Source organism: Sphaeramia orbicularis, chromosome 5 (assembly GCF_902148855.1).
Source record: "Sphaeramia orbicularis chromosome 5, fSphaOr1.1, whole genome shotgun sequence".
Classification (NCBI taxonomy): domain Eukaryota; kingdom Metazoa; phylum Chordata; class Actinopteri; order Kurtiformes; family Apogonidae; genus Sphaeramia; species Sphaeramia orbicularis.
This window is the reverse complement of record NC_043961.1, coordinates 35079058-35102430: the sequence shown is the minus strand read 5'-3', so window position 1 is coordinate 35102430 and position 23373 is coordinate 35079058. Positions and strand designations below refer to the sequence as shown.

The following is a 23373-nucleotide window of genomic DNA, read 5'->3' as shown; positions in this document are numbered from 1 at the left end:
GTCACAGCATGAAAAAGGAGTGTCATGGATAAACAAAGTGCAGAAAATGAGTTCTCCTTACTCATATGTATACATATAAATGACTAACCAGTAACAGGTCAAAAACAATAACACCTCCAGTTACAATTGTTCACAGTCCCTTCAGGAGTAGTTGATTAGGTTCTATTGGTTTAGATTGAATCACAAAAATGCAATAATATACAGCTAATGTTCAATTATAAAAATGATCATGATGATAGTACAGAAACTGTCATCCCTTTGAAGCTTATGATAGACTGACATTTATGCTTCATGTCCATCAAAACCACAGATGTAAATGTGAGTGAATATTAAAGGCACCATTTCACACGCTTTTGCAGGTAGAACACATTCAGGTAAATAGCAACAGGAGGAGCCAAAGGCTTTATAGGGTTTGCAGGTGAGTTTGCATAAAACAGACACATTCGATGATGTACTAATACTGGTGTCCTGCTTTGAGCCTCTGTGTCTGTTGTATCTGCAGCATGGCCTCACCTTTCAGTGTGCTGGTTTTATGCTGTGTGTTTAGACTAAGCTGCTGTGTGACTCCACCACAATGGTTCAACAACATTTCTACCAATCTCTTCAATTTGCGTGGAGACATAATGCTTGGGGGGCTTTTTCCCATCAACCAGCTCACCAGCAACCTCAGCCAGAGGACAGAACCTAACAGCATCAGCTGTGCAAGGTGAGGATTTTTGAAAATTCTATTGAGTAAAATTCATCTTCAATATTATTGTGTATTTAACCTGACTAACAGGTCTTTCCCCTTGTTTTTCTGTCTGTTGACCCTCAGTTTAAATGAGTATGGGCTGGGCCTGGCCATAGTAATGAAGTACACAATCGAGGAAATAAATGCAAACAAATCGTTTCTTCCAGGCATCAAGTTGGGTTATGAAATTTACGACACTTGCTTACAATCTGCAGTTATTGTGAGGCCGACAATCTCCTTCCTTACAGCAAAATCCAACAGAGTTCTGTCTGTGGAATGTAATTACACAGACTTTGAGACCAGTGTATCAGCTGTGATCGGTCCTTATACTTCAGAAATGGTGTCAGTCATTGGAAAACTCCTGGGATTCTTTCTCATGCCACAGGTTTGTTTCAAAAAGTTGATATTTGCATCGACATATCTACTACTTCAGTTGTTGTGTTTAAAAAAAAAAAATCACTTGTTTCAAAGTTACATCTATCTCCTCTATTATGATTTTCACACAAGACTCTTAGGAGCAAATCCACAATATTATCTGTAAAACATGATTACTCCTTGTTATACAGATATAGATACAGTTCTGTCTGAGAAAACTTTTACTTATTCTCATTTTTTCAGTCATTGCTTTACTGCAGTGTGAATTGTATTTGTGCTGTTCTTGTTTGGTTTTTAATTTAACTGACATAATTTTCTTTCTTCAGATTAGTTATGGAGCCACCAGTGACAAATTCAGTGACAAAGTCCTCTACCCATCATTCTTCCGTACAGTGCCCACTGACAAATGGCAAGTGTATGCCATGGCACTTCTAATGAAGGAGTTTAACTGGACATGGGTGGCAGTGGTGGGAAGTGAGGAGGAGTATGGACAACAGGGTGTACAGGAATTTTCTAAAGTGGCAGAAAACATGTCAGTCTGTGTGGCCTATCAGGGACTGATTCCAGTCTATACTGAACCTGAACCAGCAATCACAGTCATCCTCAACAGTATTGTAAACACCAAAGTCAATGTGGTAGTGGTTTTTTCTCTATCACAAATCACTGAAGTCTTTTTTAAAGAGGTATGTAAATGAATAGATTTGAAAGAATAAATTTAATTACATTTGATTTTGATCTACTGGTAGAATTCATTCTATTTCAGGTCATCAAGAGGAATTTAACTGGTGTGTGGGTTGCCAGTGAAAGTTGGGCCATAAGCAGCAGAGTTACTTCGCTACCAAATATCCACACGATTGGCACAGTCATCGGATTCACAACCAAGACTCAGACCCTGGATCTGCTCACTCCTTACACAAAAGAGCTCTTTCGCAGGCTGAGTGAAGAGAGGACGAAGACACCCACTCCAGCACCAGATTCTGACCACCCTGATTCTCCCTGCCCACAGTGTTCAAACCTGTCACCTGCTAATATTAGTATAATGGAAGGTACTGCAGTGCAGCGCTCAGCTTTCAGTGTCTATGCTGCCATCTACAGTGTAGCACAAGCACTGCACAACATGCTGGACTGTGATTCAACTACCTGTAAGTGGGACCGAAAGAACAAGATCTATCCCTGGAAGGTAAGACTTCGACTGTGGATGTGGGTGCAGACCATATGAAAATCAAATTTACTAAAGGGAACAAAATATTCATTTGCAGCTGTCTCAGGTTTTAAAGAATACATCTATAGATTTAGACGGCACGCATTTAGAGTTTGACAGATATGGAAATCCAAGCATAGGATACGATGTGATTGAGTGGATCTGGAATGGCACAAATGTAAACTTCACAGAAGTTGGAAGCTTCAGTGTAAACCTGTCCATCAATACATCCCTCTTCAAATGGCACACAGAAAATTTACAGGTAAGATCAGCAAACCAGTTGACCATGATTTGCCAAAAAAACCCCAAAACTTTGATTTCACCAAAACCTATTTCAACTAAGAGTCCTTAAAAGATGTTTCACAAATGCCAGTGCAATAACACAACCTGTGTAGGTCCCTGTGTCAACCTGTTCAGCAGCATGTGATCCAGGCCAAGTGCGACGAGTCAAAGGTTTCCACTCCTGCTGTTTTGATTGTATAAACTGTACAGCGGGCACATACCAGGCAAAAAAAGGTACTTATGTTGTCTATACATCCATACAATTTCTGAATGTAAAATTTCTATTCTATTCTATTCTATTCTATTCTACGGAAGCGTATTGCATTCACACAAAAAATTAAATTTGGCTCTCTTTTTCTGAATTAACAAGATAATTATCTCATAATCACCCCCCACACAGCTTTCCATCCAGGTGGACACCTATGGGTGGGGTGGGGGGTGAACCAGTACACCAAGCCGCTCCTCCACAGATCTAGTTCTGAATAATTCTTTCTATCAGGTCCGACAAATAAATTAATACACATTTGCACTCTTCTGCTGTTTATATTTTCTTTAATGCTGGCGAATGTCATTTTATTTGACCTCATTAATGCCAACTCCCATTACCGCGTCGTGTCCTGTCAGGAAGCCGGGCTACAGGCTCCGAACGCCGACTCCTGTCGGGCTTGCACACCGGTGAGCTTGGAGGGCTTGATACGTGCGCGAAGCGGGACTTGGAGGTCGGAGCACAGCTTGGTTCTGAGGTCTGTAAACGAAACTAGTTCCATGATCTGTAAATGGAACCGGTTATGAGAACGGAAAAAACTTCCCGCTCCCCTGAAGGCTTTTCAGCAGCACAGGTAGTAGGAGCTCCTGCCTGGATCAGGGACCACTGTCTCACTGACACAGAGAAACAGAGCCAGTTTAATTTTTTTCAGGAAACAGTATCTCATAAACTCAGAAAAACAGAGTAATTTTTTTTTTTTTTTTCAGAAAACAGTATCTAGTAAACTCAGAAAAACAGAGCAATTTTTTTTTTTCTTCAGAAAACAGTATCTCATAAACTCAGAAAAACAGAGTAATTTTTTTTTTTTTTTTTCAGAAAACAGTATCTCGTAAATTCAGAAAAACAGAGCAATTTTTTTTTCCAGAAAACAGTATCTCGTAAATTCAGAAAAACAGAGCCGAATTTAATGTTTTTCAGAAAACAGTATCTCATTAATTCAGAAAAACAGAGCAAATTAATTTTTTTTTCCAGAAAACAGTATCTCGTTAACTCAGAAAAACAGAGTAATTTTTTTTTTTTTTTTTTTTTTTCAGAAAACAGTATCTCGAAAATTCAGAAAAACAGAGCCGAATTTAATGTTTTTCAGAAAACAGTATCTTGTTAATTCAGAAAAACAGTGCCGATTTTTTTTTTAACTTATTTTTTCTCGTAATTACGAGATAATTGTCTCGTTAATTCGGAAAAACCGAGCCAAATTTAATTTTTTGTGTGAATGCAATACGCTTCTATTCTATTCTATTCGATTCTATTCTATTCTATTTGTGGTGATCTATGGTGATGGAATGGAATGGAAATGGTATTCTTGTGGATCAAACCATATCTTCCTTTTACTTGCAGAGGCCATACAGTGTACTGACTGCCCTAAGGGCCAGTGGTCCCTGGAGCGTAGTACTAAGTGTACTGATCCCACCTATGACGTCTTGTCCTGGGACAAACCTGAGTCTCTGGGAATGATACTGGCTGGGGTGGTGCTGCTGATATGTCAGGGGTCAGTGGGTGTTCTGTTCTTTAAGCACAAGGGGACCCCTCTGGTGTGTGCCTCTGGGGGATCCCTCAGTTTTGTGGCTCTTGTCAGCCTAATGGGAGCATGTCTCAGTCTACTGCTTTTTCTGGGACAGCCGGGGGATGTGGTCTGTCGACTCCAGTTGCCTTTCACCTCCATTTTTCAAACAGTGACCCTCTCCATTATCACATCTATCTCAGTACAGGTGAGAAGTAACAAGTAAAACACAAATGCTGTAAAAGATAGTCACATGTAGCGTGCACTTTGTGATCTAACTGTAAGACTCTTTTTTTGCACAGATATTCTTAGTGACAGAGTTCCCACAGAAAACTGCCTCTCATCTGCAAACATTAAGAGGTCCAGGGAGCTGGCTGTTTGTGCTGGCCTGCTGTGGTGTGCAAGCCGGCATAATCGGCTGGTTTGTCCAGGAGGTGCCTTCACTCTCTGAGTATAAAGCTAAAATGGAAATAAATTTTGTAAGAACATTTCTGACATGTCCTGTGGAACCCTTAACTGGATTCGCTTTAATGCAAGGCTTCAATGGTGTCATGGCCCTTGTGTCTTTTATGTGTACGTTTATGGCTATAAAGCCTGTTCACCAGTATAACCTGGCCAGGGATATTACTTTTTGTTCTCTGATTTTCTGTGTGTTTTGGGTCACCTTTATTCCCATTTATATAGGCCTGAAGGACAAAAGACTAGAGTCTATTGTCCATGTTTCTTTCTCCCTGTCAAGCAACTTGGGACTGGTGGCAGCCTATTATTTCCCAAAGTGCTACTTAATTTTGAGAAAACCTGAGCTAAACACAGAAAATTATTTCTGTACATTTCTAGAGGGAGTCCCTCCAACACCACCTGAGGAAGAGCCACAGCCTCAGACAGAGTCCGAACAGTCAACAGGGACATAAAGGCACCAATGATTGTATTTACATGTATGTATACATTTAACGATGTGTAGCACTGTTTCCATATCTCTACTTTCATTATGTTTTGATTGCTGTATATCTTACATTCAACACCTTAGTTAATGGAAGATTCTTTAAATAATTCACAGATTTATTGTTTAAATTTGGTTGGGGTTTTTCTTTCTTTCTCTCTTTCTTTCTTTCTTTCTTTCTTTCTTTCTTTCTTTCTTTCTTTCTTTCTTTCTTTCTTTCTTTCTTTCTCTCTTTCTTTCTTTCTTTTTATTTTCTTCAGCTGATGAACATTCAGTTTCCTCTTGGGGATTAATTGTCCATGTGTATCTATATCTGTACATGATGTAGTTGTAGCTACCCCTTATCATAACTGTGTCAGCATGTGTGGCATTTTAGAGTACGTAACCTAATAAGTTTGTGGCATTACATGTTTTGTTTGTTAGTCTTGTATCTTTACCAGTTTCTTGTGGCTAAACATGCAAAAACACAAGATATAAATAATGTTTGTGTGAGCTATAAAGTATAGTCACTGGGTTTTATATATTTTGACTATACAAGCAATCTGTTAATGAGCTAAATATACATTTTATGAGGGTTGTATTTTTGGATGTTGTTCACCTGGATAACAATAAAGGTTCAATGGAGCAGAAAGAAATAGTTTGTTTCTGTATTTCTTGAACACTCAGCAGGGCAGTGGTAAATATAGCACATGCTGCTTTAATAGGCTCATTAGAAAATCTGAAATTTAATGAAGTTAACTAACTATGGTTTGGGAGTAATGCCTACACTACTCCTCTAATCCCCAGGGAGGCCTGCTTATACCTGTTTACTCGATTTAGCACTGCTTGTCCATCTTCTATCAACCCCACCCTTCCTGTTTCCCTCTTCATCCATTCACTCTCATTCCTCCCCCTGCCCATTCCTTGCTTCTGCATTTATCCCCTCCTGTAGTAGTACTAGTAATATCATCAACATCATAATTCCAAAACTTTCTGTTTGTTTTAGTGTAAAAAATGGAAAATTACATTAAAAATCTTTATATTTACAAACTATCAAAAAAGAAATGAAAAACAACTGTGAACAAATATGAACAACCTAAAATGCCTTAGGAGAAGTAAGTGCAGCAATATTATGCCTGGTACTAAATGTTCAGTACCTTTGCAGATCCACTGTGATTTGTAAGTTGTGATGCACGTGTGTAAATGATAAACTGAGGCATAATATTGTAAAAAATGCGCTTATGTTTCTTAACAGATTTCAGGTTGTTCATGGTTGCACATTTTATTCTCATTTTTAAAAAGCATAGTAGATGTACATTTTCATGATGTAAATGTATTTTGTTCACTCTAAAACATCATGGAAAATATGGTGTTGACATTATTCATAGGTTATGTCAGTGTCTTTCAACTTTGGGGTCGGGACCCCACGTGGGGTCACCTGGAATTCAAATGGGGTCACCTGAAATTTCTATAGTAATTGATAAAAAAAAAAAAAAAAACACTTACTAATAAAAAATATATGGTGAGTTGACAGAGACAATCCCAATCCATAAAAGACATGACAAACTGTGAAGCTGAAACTGAAGCACTGTGGTACTGTTTATCTTTCAAATGTTCATTGTGGTCGGTTTCAGATGCTGCAGCTCTTTCATAATTCATAGTTTGAGTTCTTGTTTGTTCAGTGTTAATTGTCAGCCTTGTAAATCCAAGCTGGACTGACTGTACATATCCTGACCAAGGAAAATAAAATTCTCCCTTTGTGCAGTAATCTACACCTGGCTTTTCTGCCTCCATCCATAATAATATACATTATATAGACTAAATGTCATCTAAAATTAAAACATTTATTTGCAACATAGTATAGCAAACTATTACATGATCAAAAACAAATTAATTTTAGCAAAAAAAAAACCTTGTTTTGAATGTCTGGGGTTGCCAGAAATTTGTGATGTTAAAATGGGGTCCCCCTTTTCCCTTTTTTTTTTTTTTTTTGTTTTTGTTTTTTTGTTCGTTTGTTTGTTGTGTTTTATTTTCGCTACATCATTTTCTTTTTCTTTTTTTCTTTTATTTATTTATTTTTGTTAATTAGTCAATTGCTGTATGTATTTTGTACTGATTATATGTCAATATTAGATTTACATTAAGGATTGTTATCTTCTGGGTAGGGTGGGATTGTGGGGGGGATAAAATAAAAATGAAAGAATGGAAGTCCTTTTTATCACATTGCATTGTCATGTCATGCCTGTGAAATTACTTTCAATAAAGAAAGTCAGTTTAAACAAAAAACAAAAATAGGGTCCCGAGCCAAAAAAAGGATGGGAACCACTGGGTTATGTTATTATTTTACTGGTCCAGCCCACTTAAGTTCATATTTGGCAGTATGAACTAAAATGAGTTTGTCACCTGTGCCTTACACGTTCATCCTGTCTGTAACCTGTGCCACCTGTAAGCCTGAATTCAGGGAATCACAACAATGACGACTCACTTAGCAACGGTTGCTACCAACCCAGACCAGTGTTAGCCTTCTGTGTGTGTCCCAAGATCCGTCTGGGGTTTTACTTTGGATACTTTCCACTGGTAGGATCAATACTTACTTGTCACTCCACAGTATTTTCCGATACTTCTTATTTTAAAAGATTAAGGTGCTACATTTTCCTAGTTTTAGAGAATACCTGGTTTAGCTAGGAGTAGGTCATTTGGGTTAGCATTACTTATTGTACTGGTCCGTGGTAACAGCTGGTAACACCTGTCTATCATACAGGCCGCCTGGACTTATTTTGTTATTTTGGCTGTAAAAGAGTCAGAAATCATACTACAAGTGATTGCCTTTTCCCTCTTTTTTCCCCAGAATGCTTTCAGCTTTCAATATCTGGCAGTTATTTCATATTACTGTGTGTTAAGACAATGTAACAACAATTTTAAAGTGAAGAAAAGAAAACTGCTGAGCATGCGCATGAACACAATGTCAGACAACATCAACTGGAAATATAAACTATAATAAATATGTACAAACATGTTTTTCTGACTTGCTTTCTCAGTTTTCCTTATACAGTCGGGGAAAAAATTATTAGACCACTCTTGTTTTCTTCAATTTCTTGTTCATTTTAATGCCTGGTACAACTAAAGGTGCATTTGTTTGGAGAAATATAATGATAACAACAAAAATAGCTCATAATAGTTTAATTTCAGAGCTGATATCTAGGCATTTTCCATGTTTTCTTGATAATAACCAAAATCACTTAAGTTCTTACATCAATAGCTATGGCCTTGTACTGCCAAAAACAGTGCTTTTAGGAATTTCATGTTTTCTGTCTGTTTTAGTCACATGATACACATAGGAGTTAGTACTTCATTGCATAACCATTGTTTTTGATGACTTTTGATGGTCTAATAATTTTTTTTTCTGTGACTGTATTGTTTTTTACCATATCACAATTGTCCAGGCGTTTGTGGGCCTGTGTGGTAGATGGTAAAGCAGTTCCAGAACATGATGCCACTTCAGTAGAAACCATCCAAAAAGAAGAGGGAAAAGAAAAAAAGAAAGTAAAATAACAATAATAATACACAAAAAACTTCCATAACTTTGAGGATAAAAACTAGAATAGCACAATAATAATAATAATAACAGAGATAGGTCTAACTGAGTAAGTAGAAAACAAAAATGCATTCATAATTTAAAACCCTTTTCACAATCAAAACTAATAAAGTAATGTTACAAAAAAAAAAAAAAAAAAAATCACGCAAAGCTAAAACTTAGCTTTAGTAAAGTTAGCATTTCTGCATTTTTTCCTAGCTTTTACAAAATTCATTACTTATTCATGTTCAGATGGATCTCCTCCAGATGAACTTGGACCTTCATCCAAGTCTCTCTCCTCTGGGAGGTTTTCTTTCTGAGATTTTTTTTGAAATATTTTTTTCACAATGTAGTGTAAAAATAATTTCAACATCTGCTCTTCCTGCTATCTGTCAAACAGACAAGCTCCTCCACACACCTCTCTGTCTCTGCATCAATGCGTGTATCAGTTCTTACCTGTCGCTGTGATTCCTCTTGTTACACTAAAGTACTTCTCTCAAAAGGTTTTTCTTAATGATACTACACATAAATACCCTTTACACTGAAGATTTATGGTTATACCCTACATGAGTAATGTTTAACATTATGAGGCCATATGTTTTCGCATCTGGATCCAGTTGCAGATTTAAAAAGTATGACGGGAAAACTAAACCTCAGTCACATGTTGACTCCTAGTGGCATGTAGTGCCCCACAAAACATACTCATATGATCATTGAGAGCTACCCATAATATGCCTAAATTATATTAAAATATGTAATCAATTAGTATACCCATTTGTTTTCAAGTGAAGGATTTTAAGGGGGCATTCAATTAATACACATTTTACCTGTCCATTTTAGTTTAGCAGGCAACTTTTTCAATCCATTACATATGTTTTTATTTTCAGGTTGCATAGCTCAGTGTAACCATGCCACAACGCAGATCAGTCACCAGTGGCCTGTCAGTCAACAGCAAGATGGACACTGATGGTTCAGTGGAATCAGAGATGGCCAAACTGCAGAGACAGTTCAAGATAATGGAGCGGGATCGGCAACGCTACGACATTCAAGCCCGGGAGCAGATTCACAAAGAACAGTAAAAAAGCATCACACATAAAACACATGTGGACGTAGGTGTTTTTTAAAATTTTTTATTCATCCCATTGCCTTATTATGTTTTGCTGGTAAAGACAGGAGATACAGAAGCTGCTTAAAGAGCAGGAGGATATTCAGCAAAATCTTGGTGCTTGTAAGAGCATGTCCCAACAACAGAAGGACGATGAAGAAACTCAGAGAATACACTGTCTGTTGGAACAGTGGGAGACAGCACAAGAGGAGTGTGAGACACAAAAACAAAGTCAGAAACAACTTGATAAAGAGGTTATCAAGATTAATCATCATCTTTTCCCTCCCTGTAATACTAATTTTCAATCTCATGTGGCATTATTTAACAACTGGGTTTATAGTCATATAACATTTATACTCACATCATGTGTCCCTATGATGCACAGATCTCTGACATAGAATTACAGCCGGCAGGGATGCAAAAACGACAGATCAGCACAAAGGACACACAAAGGTCAGAGGTCAGGCGTACTCAGAAGGCCCTACGCACTTTGGAACATAAACTGGACAGAGTGAGTCACAAACTTGATTCACATTCAGATTTATTACAGATATCCTGGTGTTCTTTTGGTGAACATACTCCAACTTTTCGTTATTCACTGCACACAATATCTCACATCTACATTCTATCTTCCTTCCAGGCTTTCATTCGCTTCAATGAGCTGCAGACCAAGAACAGCCACCTGAGAGAGGACGTGCAAACTCTGCATAAGGAACGCACACGTTTTCAGCAACTACACAAAAGGCTGGATAGGGTCAGATAATAGACTTCGACAAATGACTGCACACAAACATTTCTGTCTTGAATACCATGATATTTTGGTCATTACTTTTTAAAGGTGTTTTTTCATTTTGTAGGAACTTGAGGAGGCGCAAAAGAAAACCGGGGAAGTTATCAATGTTTCCATTGCAGCTTATGATGACAGGTGACATTTTAGATACTGTTGTAGTTCTTGTAGTTCTGTTGTACCTCAGATCTCTGATATGAATTTAATCTTTGCCATCTTTTGTGCTTTAGGGCCAAGGCTCAGTCCAAGATGATTATGATTAGGGAGAAGGCAGTGAAGGACTTTGCCGATGACAACTCTAAGATGAAAAGTTTAGAGATTGATTTTTTATTTAAGTCTAGACTGAACGCATTCATGACCACCAAATGCAGTGAGAGGGCTGGTCAATATGATGGCCAGGAGATGGGACACAGACATGGTGAGACACTGTATGACACAGCAATGTAGATTTTGCTATTTTATTATTTTACTTTCAACATTTTCACATATTTCTCATCTACTTTGCGTTACTAGCTAAATTACAAAAATAATACAGATGCTTTTTATAATGAGACTACTGATAGATAGTATTAGACTGAGGTCCATAGAGGTCCATAGATTTGCCCATGGTCACATTTGTATCTGATAGTAATGACTGTAGAGCAGGCAGTGATGGTGACTGTCTGTTATACATTGTCAGTGTTGTTCATGTGATGATAATGGTGCTTGTTTATGATCAGAGCTAAAGGAGCAGCGGAGGGTGGACTCTGGGGAGGAGTCACTGGATGCTTTAGAGGAAGTGTTTCAGAGGATTCAGGTTCTGAGCGGAGAGGACAATCTGGACATGCTAGTCACCAGATTCATCCAGGGTAAATCCCACAAACACTGTTTCACAACTCCACAGCGATACACAAAAATATGTAGTTTTGTGCTTTGATTTGAGTTTTGGGAAACAGCTTTTGTTTATTACACAATATGTGATTATCAATGTGTGGTGCATTTTGAACTTTCACTTAGATATATTTAGGTTTGTTTTTAGAGAAAGAATAGACACTAATTATACAGCTGATCCTCTTTGGGAACAGTATATATTAGATGAAAGTTTTTCGAAAAAGGCTTGTGAAATGCAGTAAGTTACACATTACTAGATCTCCTGTTAAAAGTGTAAGAATTAATGTCACTGTACACTGTACAGTAATGGTATAGCCCCGTTCTCATTTCAGAGAGGATATATTGTTGAATTTCCAGCACTGAAATGTACTTTACAATGCCTCTTTACAATCTTTTTACCAATAAATAAATAAATAAATCTTTAACAGTTTAAATCGTAAGTTTATTTAATTATATATTGCTCTATAACTGTAACAAATTGCATTTATTTTATAATTTAATCATGTAAAACTATTACATGGACCTACAGTCAGAAAAAATTATTTGACCATCAAAAGTCATCAAAAACAATGGTTATGCAATCAAGTACTAACTCCTGTGTGTATCATGTGACTAAAACAGACAGAAAAGAAAACATGGAATGCCTAAAAGCACTGTTTTTGGCAGTACAATGCCATAACTACTGATGTAAGAACTTTTGGTTATTATCAAGAAAACCATGGAAAATGGCTAAATATCAGCTCTTAAATGAAACTCTTATTAGCTATTTTTGTGGTTATCATTATATTTGTCCAAACAAATGTACCTTTAGTTGTACCAGGCATTAAAATGAACAGGACATTGAAGAAAACAAGGGTGGGCTAATAATTACCTCCGCCAAGGAGGTTATGTTTTTGCCAGGGTTTGTTTGTCTGTCTGTCTGTTTGTTTGTCTGTCCGTTAGTGTGCAACATAACTCAAAAAGTTATGGACAGATTTGGATGAAATTTTCAGGGTTTGTTGGAAATGGGATAAGGAAGAAATGATTAAATTTTGGTGGTGATCGGGGGGGGGGGGGGGGGGGGGGGGGGCACACTGATCAGCCTTGGCGGAGGTCTGCGCTCTCCGAGTGCTTCTAGTTTGTTTATTTTAAAGCAGGCAGCAGCATTAAGGTGCGTCACCATTTACTATTATATTTCACTGTAGATTTGAATTATCTCCCTAACATAAAAGTACTGAACAGACAAAACAGCCATTGCTTTTACAGACCAGTACAATCAGCCACTGGATGCCACTTAGATGACACAGTTTGCCTTTAAATCAATGTAAAAATTAGGATCTGGCTCATGTTAAAGCATTTCAATTGATTCCCTTTGAAATGCTCTTTCACTGTGTAGTTGCAGACCGAAATTTTGCAGTCTTCAATTTTGTGAATGAGCAAAACAACGAAGTGGAAACACTGAGGGATCAAATCAGCCAGGTGAGTTAGCCATTCCTGTGAACACAATTATTTTTAAGTTATTCCTGTTTTCATTGTATAAATCTGGCACTAATTTGAAGCAGAGAACTAACGCATGTTAACATTCAGATTCAAGAAAAGATGGAGCAGTTGCGAGTGAAGGAGTTGCAGCAGGAGCAAGATCACCATAGTTCACTGAGAAATTTTGATGAACAACTAAACGAAGCACTTCAGGAGGCTGAGGACTATGAAAACCAAACCAAAAACATACACAAAATACTGGACCTTATTAAAACAGGTTTGGCAAGATTAGGTCTGTCTAAGTTATCAGGAAATTTTCACATTTTCCAAACATTAAGTCAAGGCTGTAGCTTTTGCCAGATTTACATGATATGAACAGACTTTCTCTCATCCCACAGAAGTGAACAACATCTCTAAGATAGACTGTGATCGCTCAGTGATAGAGAACATGCTGGATACCTCTACAGGAATCAGTGACAACAACATCATGTCCTATCTGGGTCTGGTGGAACAGAATGCCAATGAGCTGCTCACCATACAAGCATTCCTCAACTCTAAGGTAACATTTGAACATATGGTTCTTTCTTCCCTTACTTATTACCCCACCCCACGAAGGGGAGGAAATGGGTATTTTTTTTTGGTTTGGTTTGTTTCTTTGTTTGTTTCTTAATACTCTAGTAGCAAAGCTATTGGTTGAATTCATACCAAATTTGGTTTACAGATTGCCAGTGACCCAGAATAGATCTAATTACATTTTGGGAAAAGTAGGTCAAAGTTCAAATTTTTATGAATTTTTCTAATCTTTTTTTTTTTCCCCATTTTTTTTATAATGGGCAAAATTTAAAATGTCTGTAGCAGCAAAAGTGTTGCTTGACTTCATACCAAATTTGGTTTATAGATTTCCAGTGTCCCAGAATAAATGTCATTACATTTTGGGAAAAATAGGTCAAAGTTTCCATTTTTTATGAATTTTTAAAAATCTTTTTCCCCCCATTTACTTATAATGGGCCGAATTTCAAATGTCTATAGCAGCAAAACCACTGAATGAATTTATACCAAATTGGATTTATAGTTTGCCAGTGAGCCAAACAGATGTGATCATATTTCGGGAAAAGTAGATCAAAGTTCAAAATTTTTATGAATTTTTTACATCTTTATTTTTCTCCCATTTACTTATAATGTGCAAGATTTCACATGCCTATAAAAACATAATTTTGTTTCAATTTACTTCAAACTTCACACATATATAGAGGCAATTGATATGCTGACATCGGCACACGCATAGACATGATGACATCAACTGGATCGATGCCAAAATAAGCTACAATTTGTGCGAATTGCGGGGTTTGTTGTGCCAGGCATCACTTGTTTAATACTGTATTAAATCCACTCTGTAACACATTCTATCTCCTGTTTGACTCTTGTAGGATCTGGAAAAAGCTTACAATCAAAAGATTTAGCCAAATTTCTTTTGGGCCAGAAACCAGAACTGCCTCAGCTGAACGGGAGCATCCTTCCTGCAGTCAACAGGTCAGTGAGGTAAGTGATTGCTTATATTCTTACATGTGCGTAGTTCCTCACATACAATAGTAAACTCATTTGATGGGTTTGTGTTATTTGGACTCTTCATTAGAGAGTACGATGCAGAAGAGGCTCAAGTCACCAATGATGAAGAACGACCACTGTCACGAGGAGAGCTTCAAAAAAGCATAATCAACTGGGTTAGTTCAAGAAAATCTGCCACTGCCTCTTCATGACACATTTCTTAGCACTTTCTTCATGTGATTTTTTTGTACGTGATTTTGATGTTCTGCAGAAAGAGACTTCAGCTCAGCAAGCAGCAACCAAATCCTCAAAGACCCTTCAGTCATTCAATCCAGAGGACCCACTAACCTGATTGTCTCACACACTGAACCGAATCAGTCTAATGTTTTGGGATTGTCAACAGTTGCCAAAAAGTGCTCCTGAGATGTGTACTTCCACTGTAATAAAATGTTACACGTAACAAAAGTTCTTATCATTACTATCGCTGTTAAACTTCAGTTGATAGTTAAATAATTCACAGTGTAATTATTCATTCACACCAGCATCCTGTCCAATTATTAGTGTTATTATTATACACACATTGAGTACAAATATCGTTTTTTCAAAATACATGTATTGTATCATTTTGTTTTATTATTTGTTTTGTGTGCTCTTTCACCCTGTGTGTACCCATTTATTGCAGATCTCCTTTTCTTGCAATAAAAAAAAGATAATAAAGATGTTACAGCATGCATGTGTAAACATTTAAAGCTTAATTATGTCATCATGTGTATGTCACCTTTCACAATGAATCATTGGCATGGCTTGTTATAATCTTAGCGCGATTTGTCTAGTTGTAGCTAATTAGGTTTGGAGCTATAAAGATGCCTTTCAGTCTCTGGTAACCAGCTGTCCTTTTGATGTGTGACTTGCCATCTGGCTTTGACTATGCAATCTGCTCCGAGTACAATCCTGTCTCTGGCAGCGCTTCATTACATGATACTCGCTGCTATGCTCAAACAAAAAGGTTGGGGGCAGCAGAACCTTTTGTAATACTAATTTCACATGCTGCGATTTTAATCCTGTGTTTCTAAAGAGGAGGTGAGCAGTTTTTAGCACCTTGCTGACCACTCTTATTTTGGAATATTCTTTGGTCGACTAATACTTTTCCACCCCTAGAACTCAGTCATTTTTTATCTCATAAAAATCTGTAATTTTTGATAAACTGCCCTATTTGACCTCTCTCTTTAGGCTGCCGGATAGTTTATTCTTACAAGGCAGATGTAGAATTTAACGTATCATGATCATCATCTATCGCTTTTGTTCTGAAAGAGTCAATGTGGTTTGTAATGTTCAAGAATCACAAACTTCACTTTGATCCAGACTTGAAATGTTTCAAATGTCATCCCATCTGAACATACTGGAATGAGTATATGCTTGGAAAAAGATGGCATTCACTGCAGCTGAGAGCAACTTCCATTGTACAGAAAAGAAAATCAGGATGGGGAACTTATTTTAAGAAACATATTTTTACTTCTTGAAACAATTAACAAAGCCTGTTACTATATTTAGGCTTTAAAGGTCACATTAATGGCATCATACTATTTTTTTTTTTTTTTTTATCCCAGGCTGTACAAAGGAACTGATAATTGTAAGTCTACAGCGTACCTGTCTGAAAGCAATTTATTTGGTCATTGCAGTTGCATTTTGTTACTTGTTTAGGTTGATTTGTAGTGCTTAATTTAGTCCATTTGTAAGGGTTTTTTCCGGTGTGGTATTGAAAGCAGCAGTTTTGGGAAGTGAAACTGCTACACTGTAAACATTTATGACTGATCGACCAATGACTTGGTTTGCTCAAGATAATCCTCTTGCATTCTCAACTGTGTGGCTATGAAAACAGATTATCAGAGATAAAAGGGTGCTGTGGAAAGGCAGAGGGGGGTGGCAGTGGTGGGAGATGAGATGGAGGAGGCTGCTTTCTTTGAAATTCTACTCTCACTTAGCCCCCTCCGCTCCCAACAAATTCTCTGTGCACACGGCTCTCCGCATTGCCATAGAAACCTTCTTTTTAATCACAACAGAAACCTCATTTCCTGCTCCTGACAAAGAGTCCTCATTGCCTGTAGAGACCGCCCGCATGAGCCATTTCCAAGACCCACCTCCTGCAGGCTGTACCTACCAGAGGCAGCAGCAGCAGCCCCCCACCCTGTCCTTTTCACCCCTCCTTTTCCATATAAGCCCATTTTCCACCTTTTCTCTTCCTCTTGCTCAAAATCTGCATGTTTTCTGTAGCGCAGTCTGTTTAGCACCTAATAACCCGACATCCTCAATTTCTGCAGGATTCATCTGCATACACTGCAGGCTGTTGTGTTTCATTCAGCAAATCCAAATTAAAACTTCCAATTTGCCCAGTTCCATGAAAATGACACATTAAACCAACACACCTACACACACCCAGTGATGTGAACAAACAAACTCAGCCATGCAAGGACAAGTCATGTTTCAGCAGAACCCTGTCCATGCACTACAGACTCCTTTGTGGCTTTATTCATCTGCTTCTCATCAAACTGTCACACCTTATCAACTGCTACGCCCCATGTCCTGTTTAACCAATCACAACCTTTCTCAGAGATCCATTTGGTGTTTCAAAAACCCCAGGCGGGAGTTTGTTATGTTCTGCTTCAGTACATCAGGTAGCTACTTACTGCAAAGTTGTCTCTTAAAATACAACTTACTTTTAGTAAATTTTTTTTAAGGAAAATACTCAATTCTTTGTGTCTCATTCTGCTGTGGGAACAAACTGCACTATCACTTAAAATGCCCTGTTCCCTTTATCTCCAACTGTTGTCTCAGAGTTTTATCTTTCTAATGGCTGGACCCAGAAAATACCCTTGTCCTGTTCCTCCGTCTCTGTCTGTCCCCGTCTCATTTATTTATTTGGGAATTTTGCCAGGTATTTCCCCAGTCTGTGTGTCTGTAACCAGAATGCTCCCTCCCCTTAACGAAGGCCCCACCCCCCATACTCACACCCACCAACATCAAACCCTCCCTTGAGTGTTGCTAAGCAACCGTCAGCCATGAGAGCTGGTACATTTTCCAGCCAATCAAATTACTCAACATAATTTTGAACAGCTTTGATGAAGGAAAGAAGATATCACTGCTTTGTATCACGTCCCCTTCTCTCAAAGACCATTTCGCATTGGGAATGACTGTGGTTACCTCATTATACTGCACACACTGAGTATTCGGCAGAAAAGTGGACCCTCTATCATTCTATGTCACTTCAGCCCAGTACTTCCAGTCCACCACTGGGGGGCAGCACAAACAGTTTCCCTGTTGCCACACAAGCTGCAAGAATTTTTTACTGCTGTTGCTAAGCAATCCTGACTCTCATGTCTTACCTGTGAAACATTTGTGATTTTTACAGATGTCCCTGACACCATTTTGTCTTTGTTTGCACCATTTTGAGATGTGCACTGCTCCATGTGGATGGAGAAAATCTGGCATTGCTTGAAGCACTGATTCTACCTCCAACTAAACATTACACTTTAAAAATCAGTATATTATCTAAAAACTAACGTGCACAAAGCCAGTCTGTCAGAATAAATGAGCTCCCTGCTGTGTCTGAGGTCCAATTTTTGGGTTAAATATTAGCCTTAAGCAGCTTCAGTTGACTTCATCTCATCATGCAGGAGGCAGGAAATGTGCTCTTGACTGATTAGGCCAGCAGCTCTTGTCCTCCACTTTACCAGCGGTGGAGAGACCTACATGCTGTCTGGGTAGATATGTTGTACAGCTTGTTGTTTCCTTTGTGTAGAAAGCTCTGACATGTTTGCACTGGCTGCTTTATAATCTAGATATTATCCAGCTGATCAAGTCCCATTTAAAATTTATTTTATTTGTGTTGTGTTTTCTCTTTTACACTCCTGGTCTGCTGTCCCTCCCCCCTTTGGTCCCCCTGTGTGCTAGTCCCTCATCTCAGCTTTGGTTGCTGTGCAGATGGCTCTTTGTTGGTGCATAACAATGGGTCTAAGGTCAGTGTGCCTCATGCCATCAACACACTTAAAGTTCTCCACTACAGCTGTCTATGGCTTCATTTATAGTTTACTTAAATTTATTCCCATCGTTCATCAGGCTGCATGTGTGAATAATATTATGCTGTTGAAATAAGAGGAAGTTGTAAAACCACAGACTAGTGCAATAATATCCTCTGTTTCACTAGTTGTAAACATGTTAACGTATTCCATATCTGAGTCATACCTAAGCCCTTTTTAATATCTAAGGTTCTCGTCAGTTTTCTTGAATATTAAATCTTTCAGTTGTTGGCATGCTTTGGAGCATGTGATATCACTGAAACCAGAATATCAGATCAGCCAGAGAAATAGAAATGCAAATCTACCATCTGTTCTGTGATCCCACACCAAAGTTCATCATTCAGCTAATGAAATAATTACATGTATCTTCCCTCTTAATACAGGCCACTGCAGTATATTCTCAGTTTAACAGGATACTCTGCACTGAAACAGTACACAAAAGGAAGATCGATCTGTTACTCCTAGAAAAAGCAGGACACAAACAAAACCTTCTCCAGTATCTTGATTTTAAACATCTTCAAAACAAGATCATAGCTGCTTTGCTAACATACATAAAACATTCATCTCACAAGTGGGAATTTTTTACATGTAAAAAAGTAAAAACTACTGGGCACTTTCAGTTGTGCAGCATTGGGTCATGAGGTCTTCAAGCAAGTTTGCAGCAAGAAGGAGCAGGTAGAATGAAAGGCGGGAAACTAAGAGGAGGAGGAGCAATTCTTGTGAAGCAGTAGGAATTACTGGAAATTTCCACTTTTCTCTGGCAAGACAGTTGCAGGGGAGGGGCTAAGAGGTGAAATAAATAAGGTAGTGAAGCCAAAGTTAAAGTAGGGCTGTGAAGAAGAAAAGCATTTACTATTCTTTTAAGCACAAGATTAAAATTACATTTATACATTTGTTTTTCCTGACTGTGGGATTTATTATTTATATTACAATATCCTAAATTGTAGCTTTATATGAACTGCAGTGGATAATTCCATTATACGTTTTAAACACTATAGAAAAATAAAGATAGATTTATATTTGTGTTAATTTCATATATTTTTCCTGTGTGATACTAGACTTTGGTCTCTGTATGAAGTATTATTTCACCATTATGGAAGGTAAAGTGCTTGTTGATGTATATTAATACTTAATGGATGGATTCATGGACAACATGTTGAATTACATCCCACAGCAATCAGCCTGGACATGCTGAGAAACATGCTTTCCTTTCACCGATGTTGTGAATGAAGACCATTATGATGGCTAACATTAACCTTTCTTTTCCACTGCAATTTCCCCTACAGTCACCATAGGGTTACAGTACCATTTTAAGTGGAAGACCTAGGCCCTTTTGTAACCCATGTGCACCTGACCTGTCTATGATTTTTTGAGTTGCTGCAACTATAGAAAATGCTTGTTTTTTTAAAAGGTGAGAATCAGATTAAAGATAAACAGCCAAGAAGCATTTTTGTAGATTAGCTTTCTCTTTAACACTATGATCCCGAACAAAACATGACTCTGGCTGATGCATTTCACTACATCTTATATGGTGATCTCTTTTACCCTCATTCATTAATAATGACATACTCAAATATCTGAATTCTTCAACACATGGGAGGAGTCTATTACCACACCTATAGAAAACCCACAGAATCGGTTTGTATCACAGTAAACTCATCCCAATTGTTAGTCGATTGTAAGTTACCCAAATTCCTTGTGCAGTTTCCTTGACATTTAAGCCAAGAACAGCAGAGTTTCCAACCTTAACTTTAGATTTTGACAGGTCCATGATATTCTCTCACATTTAAAACAAACATGGGAGGAGATAACACACTTTCTTTCATTCGTACCCCCTAAAAATATAAATGACGCTGCTTTAAATTTAACAAACCACCCAGCATACAGCCCTGGGGAACACAATCCCAGGCATCTTCTTAATCCTCCAAACATCAACCATGCATCACTGAGGTGACACACAACTGCCTTCAATGCCTTCCGGATTTCTTGGCCCCATGAACTGAAAAACTTTGGTTTGTATAATATGTTAATAGTTTTTGCTGTTACTGTACACTGAAAACATAATGATTGTTCTTCTTTTTTTTAATGATATATAAAAATATCTCAAATGCAATGTCTGTACTGTTTCTTTCTTCATTGCTTATTACGTTTTTAAGTACTATTCTTAGAACATTAATCACAATTCATTGTAAATTAAAGCTCTTTTAAGTATATATTATAAACTATTAGGACAACAGGACTGCGCAATAAATACTTTTTGCTGTATAATGGTGCAAAAAAGTACATTTCTCCATTAGTATATGTTACCAATAATAATACTACTTTCCTGATCATCAGTAAGTACATGATTTCTACTTCGCTATACATTTGACTTCAGAATCCTGAGGAGAAGTTAACTTTATGTTGTCCCTGTACACTGCAGGGCTTCCATGAGAACCAGAGAAAGCTGGCCCGACCGTGCAGGACACTGCTGTTCAAAACAAAAGAACTCAGCTTGCCCCCAACAATTTCTCCAATTATCAGGACCCTTCCCCCGCCTAATCCTGACCTCTGCTCTTTGATGGGCCCCACTTCGCCCTACCCCCGAGCACTGACATTCCACAAGTCAGGTCAGCCAATTGTCTCCAGGAAATTAAGGTGAAATTAAGATGCTCACCTCCCCCAAACCAATACCCTTATGCATCCACTGGCCTGTCAGAACACAATGCAACAGTTAAGTACTCAAAGAAATCTTTCCCCAGGCTATGGAAACTGATGCAAAATACTTTATTTACTGTAAAACATGTGTTGCTGTGAACACAAAGAGGCTTTTCTTTTATACAGTATGGCTTTCTGTGGTCTCATAATTTTGAATAGTGTAAAACAGTTTTCCAGTTCTTACTTGTGGAAAGAGTGGTAAAGTTTCCAGTTTCGCCGCATAAAAGATTAATCCTTTTCTACATAGCTACATAAATGTTTTTCTTTGACTCTGCTTCTTATGCCACACTTTGGCTCACCTCGATTACCTGCAAAATATACACGCTGCCTTAAACCCCCTTCACCCCTCCTTTGTAATAGATCTTTGGCACATGGTAACATGTTGAGGTAGGCAAATAAGAAAAAAAAAGCCAACAGGAAATGATCTCACAAACACTCCCCCTCTCTGATTGCTCCCATTTTCCAGTGACAGAAAAGAGTGAGTAATGCCTTCTGCTGCTTTTAGCCTGTTCTCCTGCTCCTCCCATGGATCGAGGTTTTGCACTCTCCTAAGTCCATTACATTGTGGATGTCTGCTCCACTGCACAGTCTGGACATGGTTTTCATTGCTCAAATAAAACGGTAACACTCTATGCTATGCCAAAAGGAATACTTGGCTTTAAGTGAAGTGTTGTGGGGATTGTTTTACATTTGCTTCTTCATATTTACACTGTCATCATTTTTAACCAGACTATAAAAACTAATATTATTCTGTTGTTTTGTTCATTGTCCATTGCAACTTGTTTTTATTTGTTGTTTTGTTATATGAAGCTAAAAGCTTTCATACTCTGAACAGACTATAAAAAAAAAAAAAAAAAGAATCACACATGAAAAATAAATCTCAGTAAAAAGTGCCACGAAGCCCTTTGATCTCTAAGTGTAATTACAACCTTCATAATTAGGCCTATATTTCAGCTGAATGTGAGGTGAATGACTAAACAGGGCTTGGGAGGTTTCTTCAAAATCAGTAGCTTGAATACTGGCATGGCATGGAGAAGATAACTGTGGATTAGCTTGTACGAGGCCCTTAAATTAGAGGCTGGAGAAATACTCATGTCAAGATATCCTCCTTGGATGTGCTGGGACAAGTTGAAGACAAAAACACTGGTAAGGCTGTCTAGAAAAATTTGAAATCCAGACCAAACTGATGAGATGTGTGGCACAACTGTGGCGTGTTGGAGGTATGCAGTTAAACAAGCAGAGATTAAACTGTTGCACTGACAACGATCTCAGAAGGTAAATGTTTTATGAAACTGAGTGATAAGTGGGTGTGGGTGAAAACAATAGCAGTGTGGTAATAAGATTGCACCAAACCAAATGATTTTATTCACACGAGAGAAAATCTGTTGTATCCCATATTACTCTATGTTTTGCTTTGTTTTTTTTTTTTGTTTGTTTTTTTTTACCTGTCTTTATAGAAAGGGGAAAAAAAGATTTTTCTTGTTTTTTTACTGACAGTGACAGACTGTCTTTATTCAGGCTAAGATGGAACTGAGGGCCCACACAGTTGCATGTTGCCATTTCCTTTGGTTTAACAGTTGGATGAGTAAAGGCGGTGATGGTAAGGAAAGTTACCACAAAGAAAAGACATGCAGCTGGTTTCTATGCAAGACAACAACAGTATACATTTTTCATCAAAAGATAAAATGTATTATGTGTTAATGCAATAATTGTAATTATATAGGACAATATGCAATGAGACATGAAGATACAGAAAAATCATCTCAATTGGTCAAAAAGGAGTTTCAATGAGAGAGAAATATGTTAATATTTAGACAATAATATCTTAAGTTACAGCTTGCTGTTTGATTTGCACTGGTCGGGTCCACACAGTCCTTCCATGTCAATTATGTTTAATCAGTACACCTGAGCGGATCCAACAACACTGAATTATGACGAATCACCTCCATTAACTATAAAGCACATCATTTTAGAATTATGGTATTCAGTGT

At 37.8% G+C, this 23373-nt stretch overlaps 2 protein-coding genes across 2 annotated transcripts; both read left to right on the top strand.

Annotated features, from left to right (window-relative positions):
• Window positions 1–453: 453 nt before the first annotated feature.
• On the top strand, window positions 454–5914 carry LOC115419370 (taste receptor type 1 member 3-like). The gene is made up of 8 exons (XM_030134098.1): window positions 454–706; window positions 815–1115; window positions 1432–1788; window positions 1869–2285; window positions 2365–2568; window positions 2702–2822; window positions 4192–4562; window positions 4657–5914. The coding sequence occupies exons 1-8, from the start codon at window positions 504–506 to the stop codon at window positions 5263–5265; spliced, it is 2583 nt and encodes an 860-aa protein (XP_029989958.1). The 5' UTR covers window positions 454–503; the 3' UTR covers window positions 5266–5914.
• Window positions 5915–7757: 1843 nt separating this feature from the next.
• Window positions 7758–15320, top strand: odad1 (outer dynein arm docking complex subunit 1). Its single transcript, XM_030134105.1, is given in 15 exon segments — window positions 7758–7850; window positions 9735–9922; window positions 10017–10206; window positions 10338–10463; window positions 10593–10706; window positions 10810–10877; window positions 10970–11157; window positions 11459–11587; window positions 12985–13067; window positions 13176–13344; window positions 13466–13626; window positions 14495–14513; window positions 14516–14606; window positions 14701–14788; window positions 14884–15320. Coding segments are annotated over 14 exon segments (1674 nt in total). The 5' UTR covers window positions 7758–7850; window positions 9735–9755; the 3' UTR covers window positions 14965–15320.
• Window positions 15321–23373: the final 8053 nt, after the last annotated feature.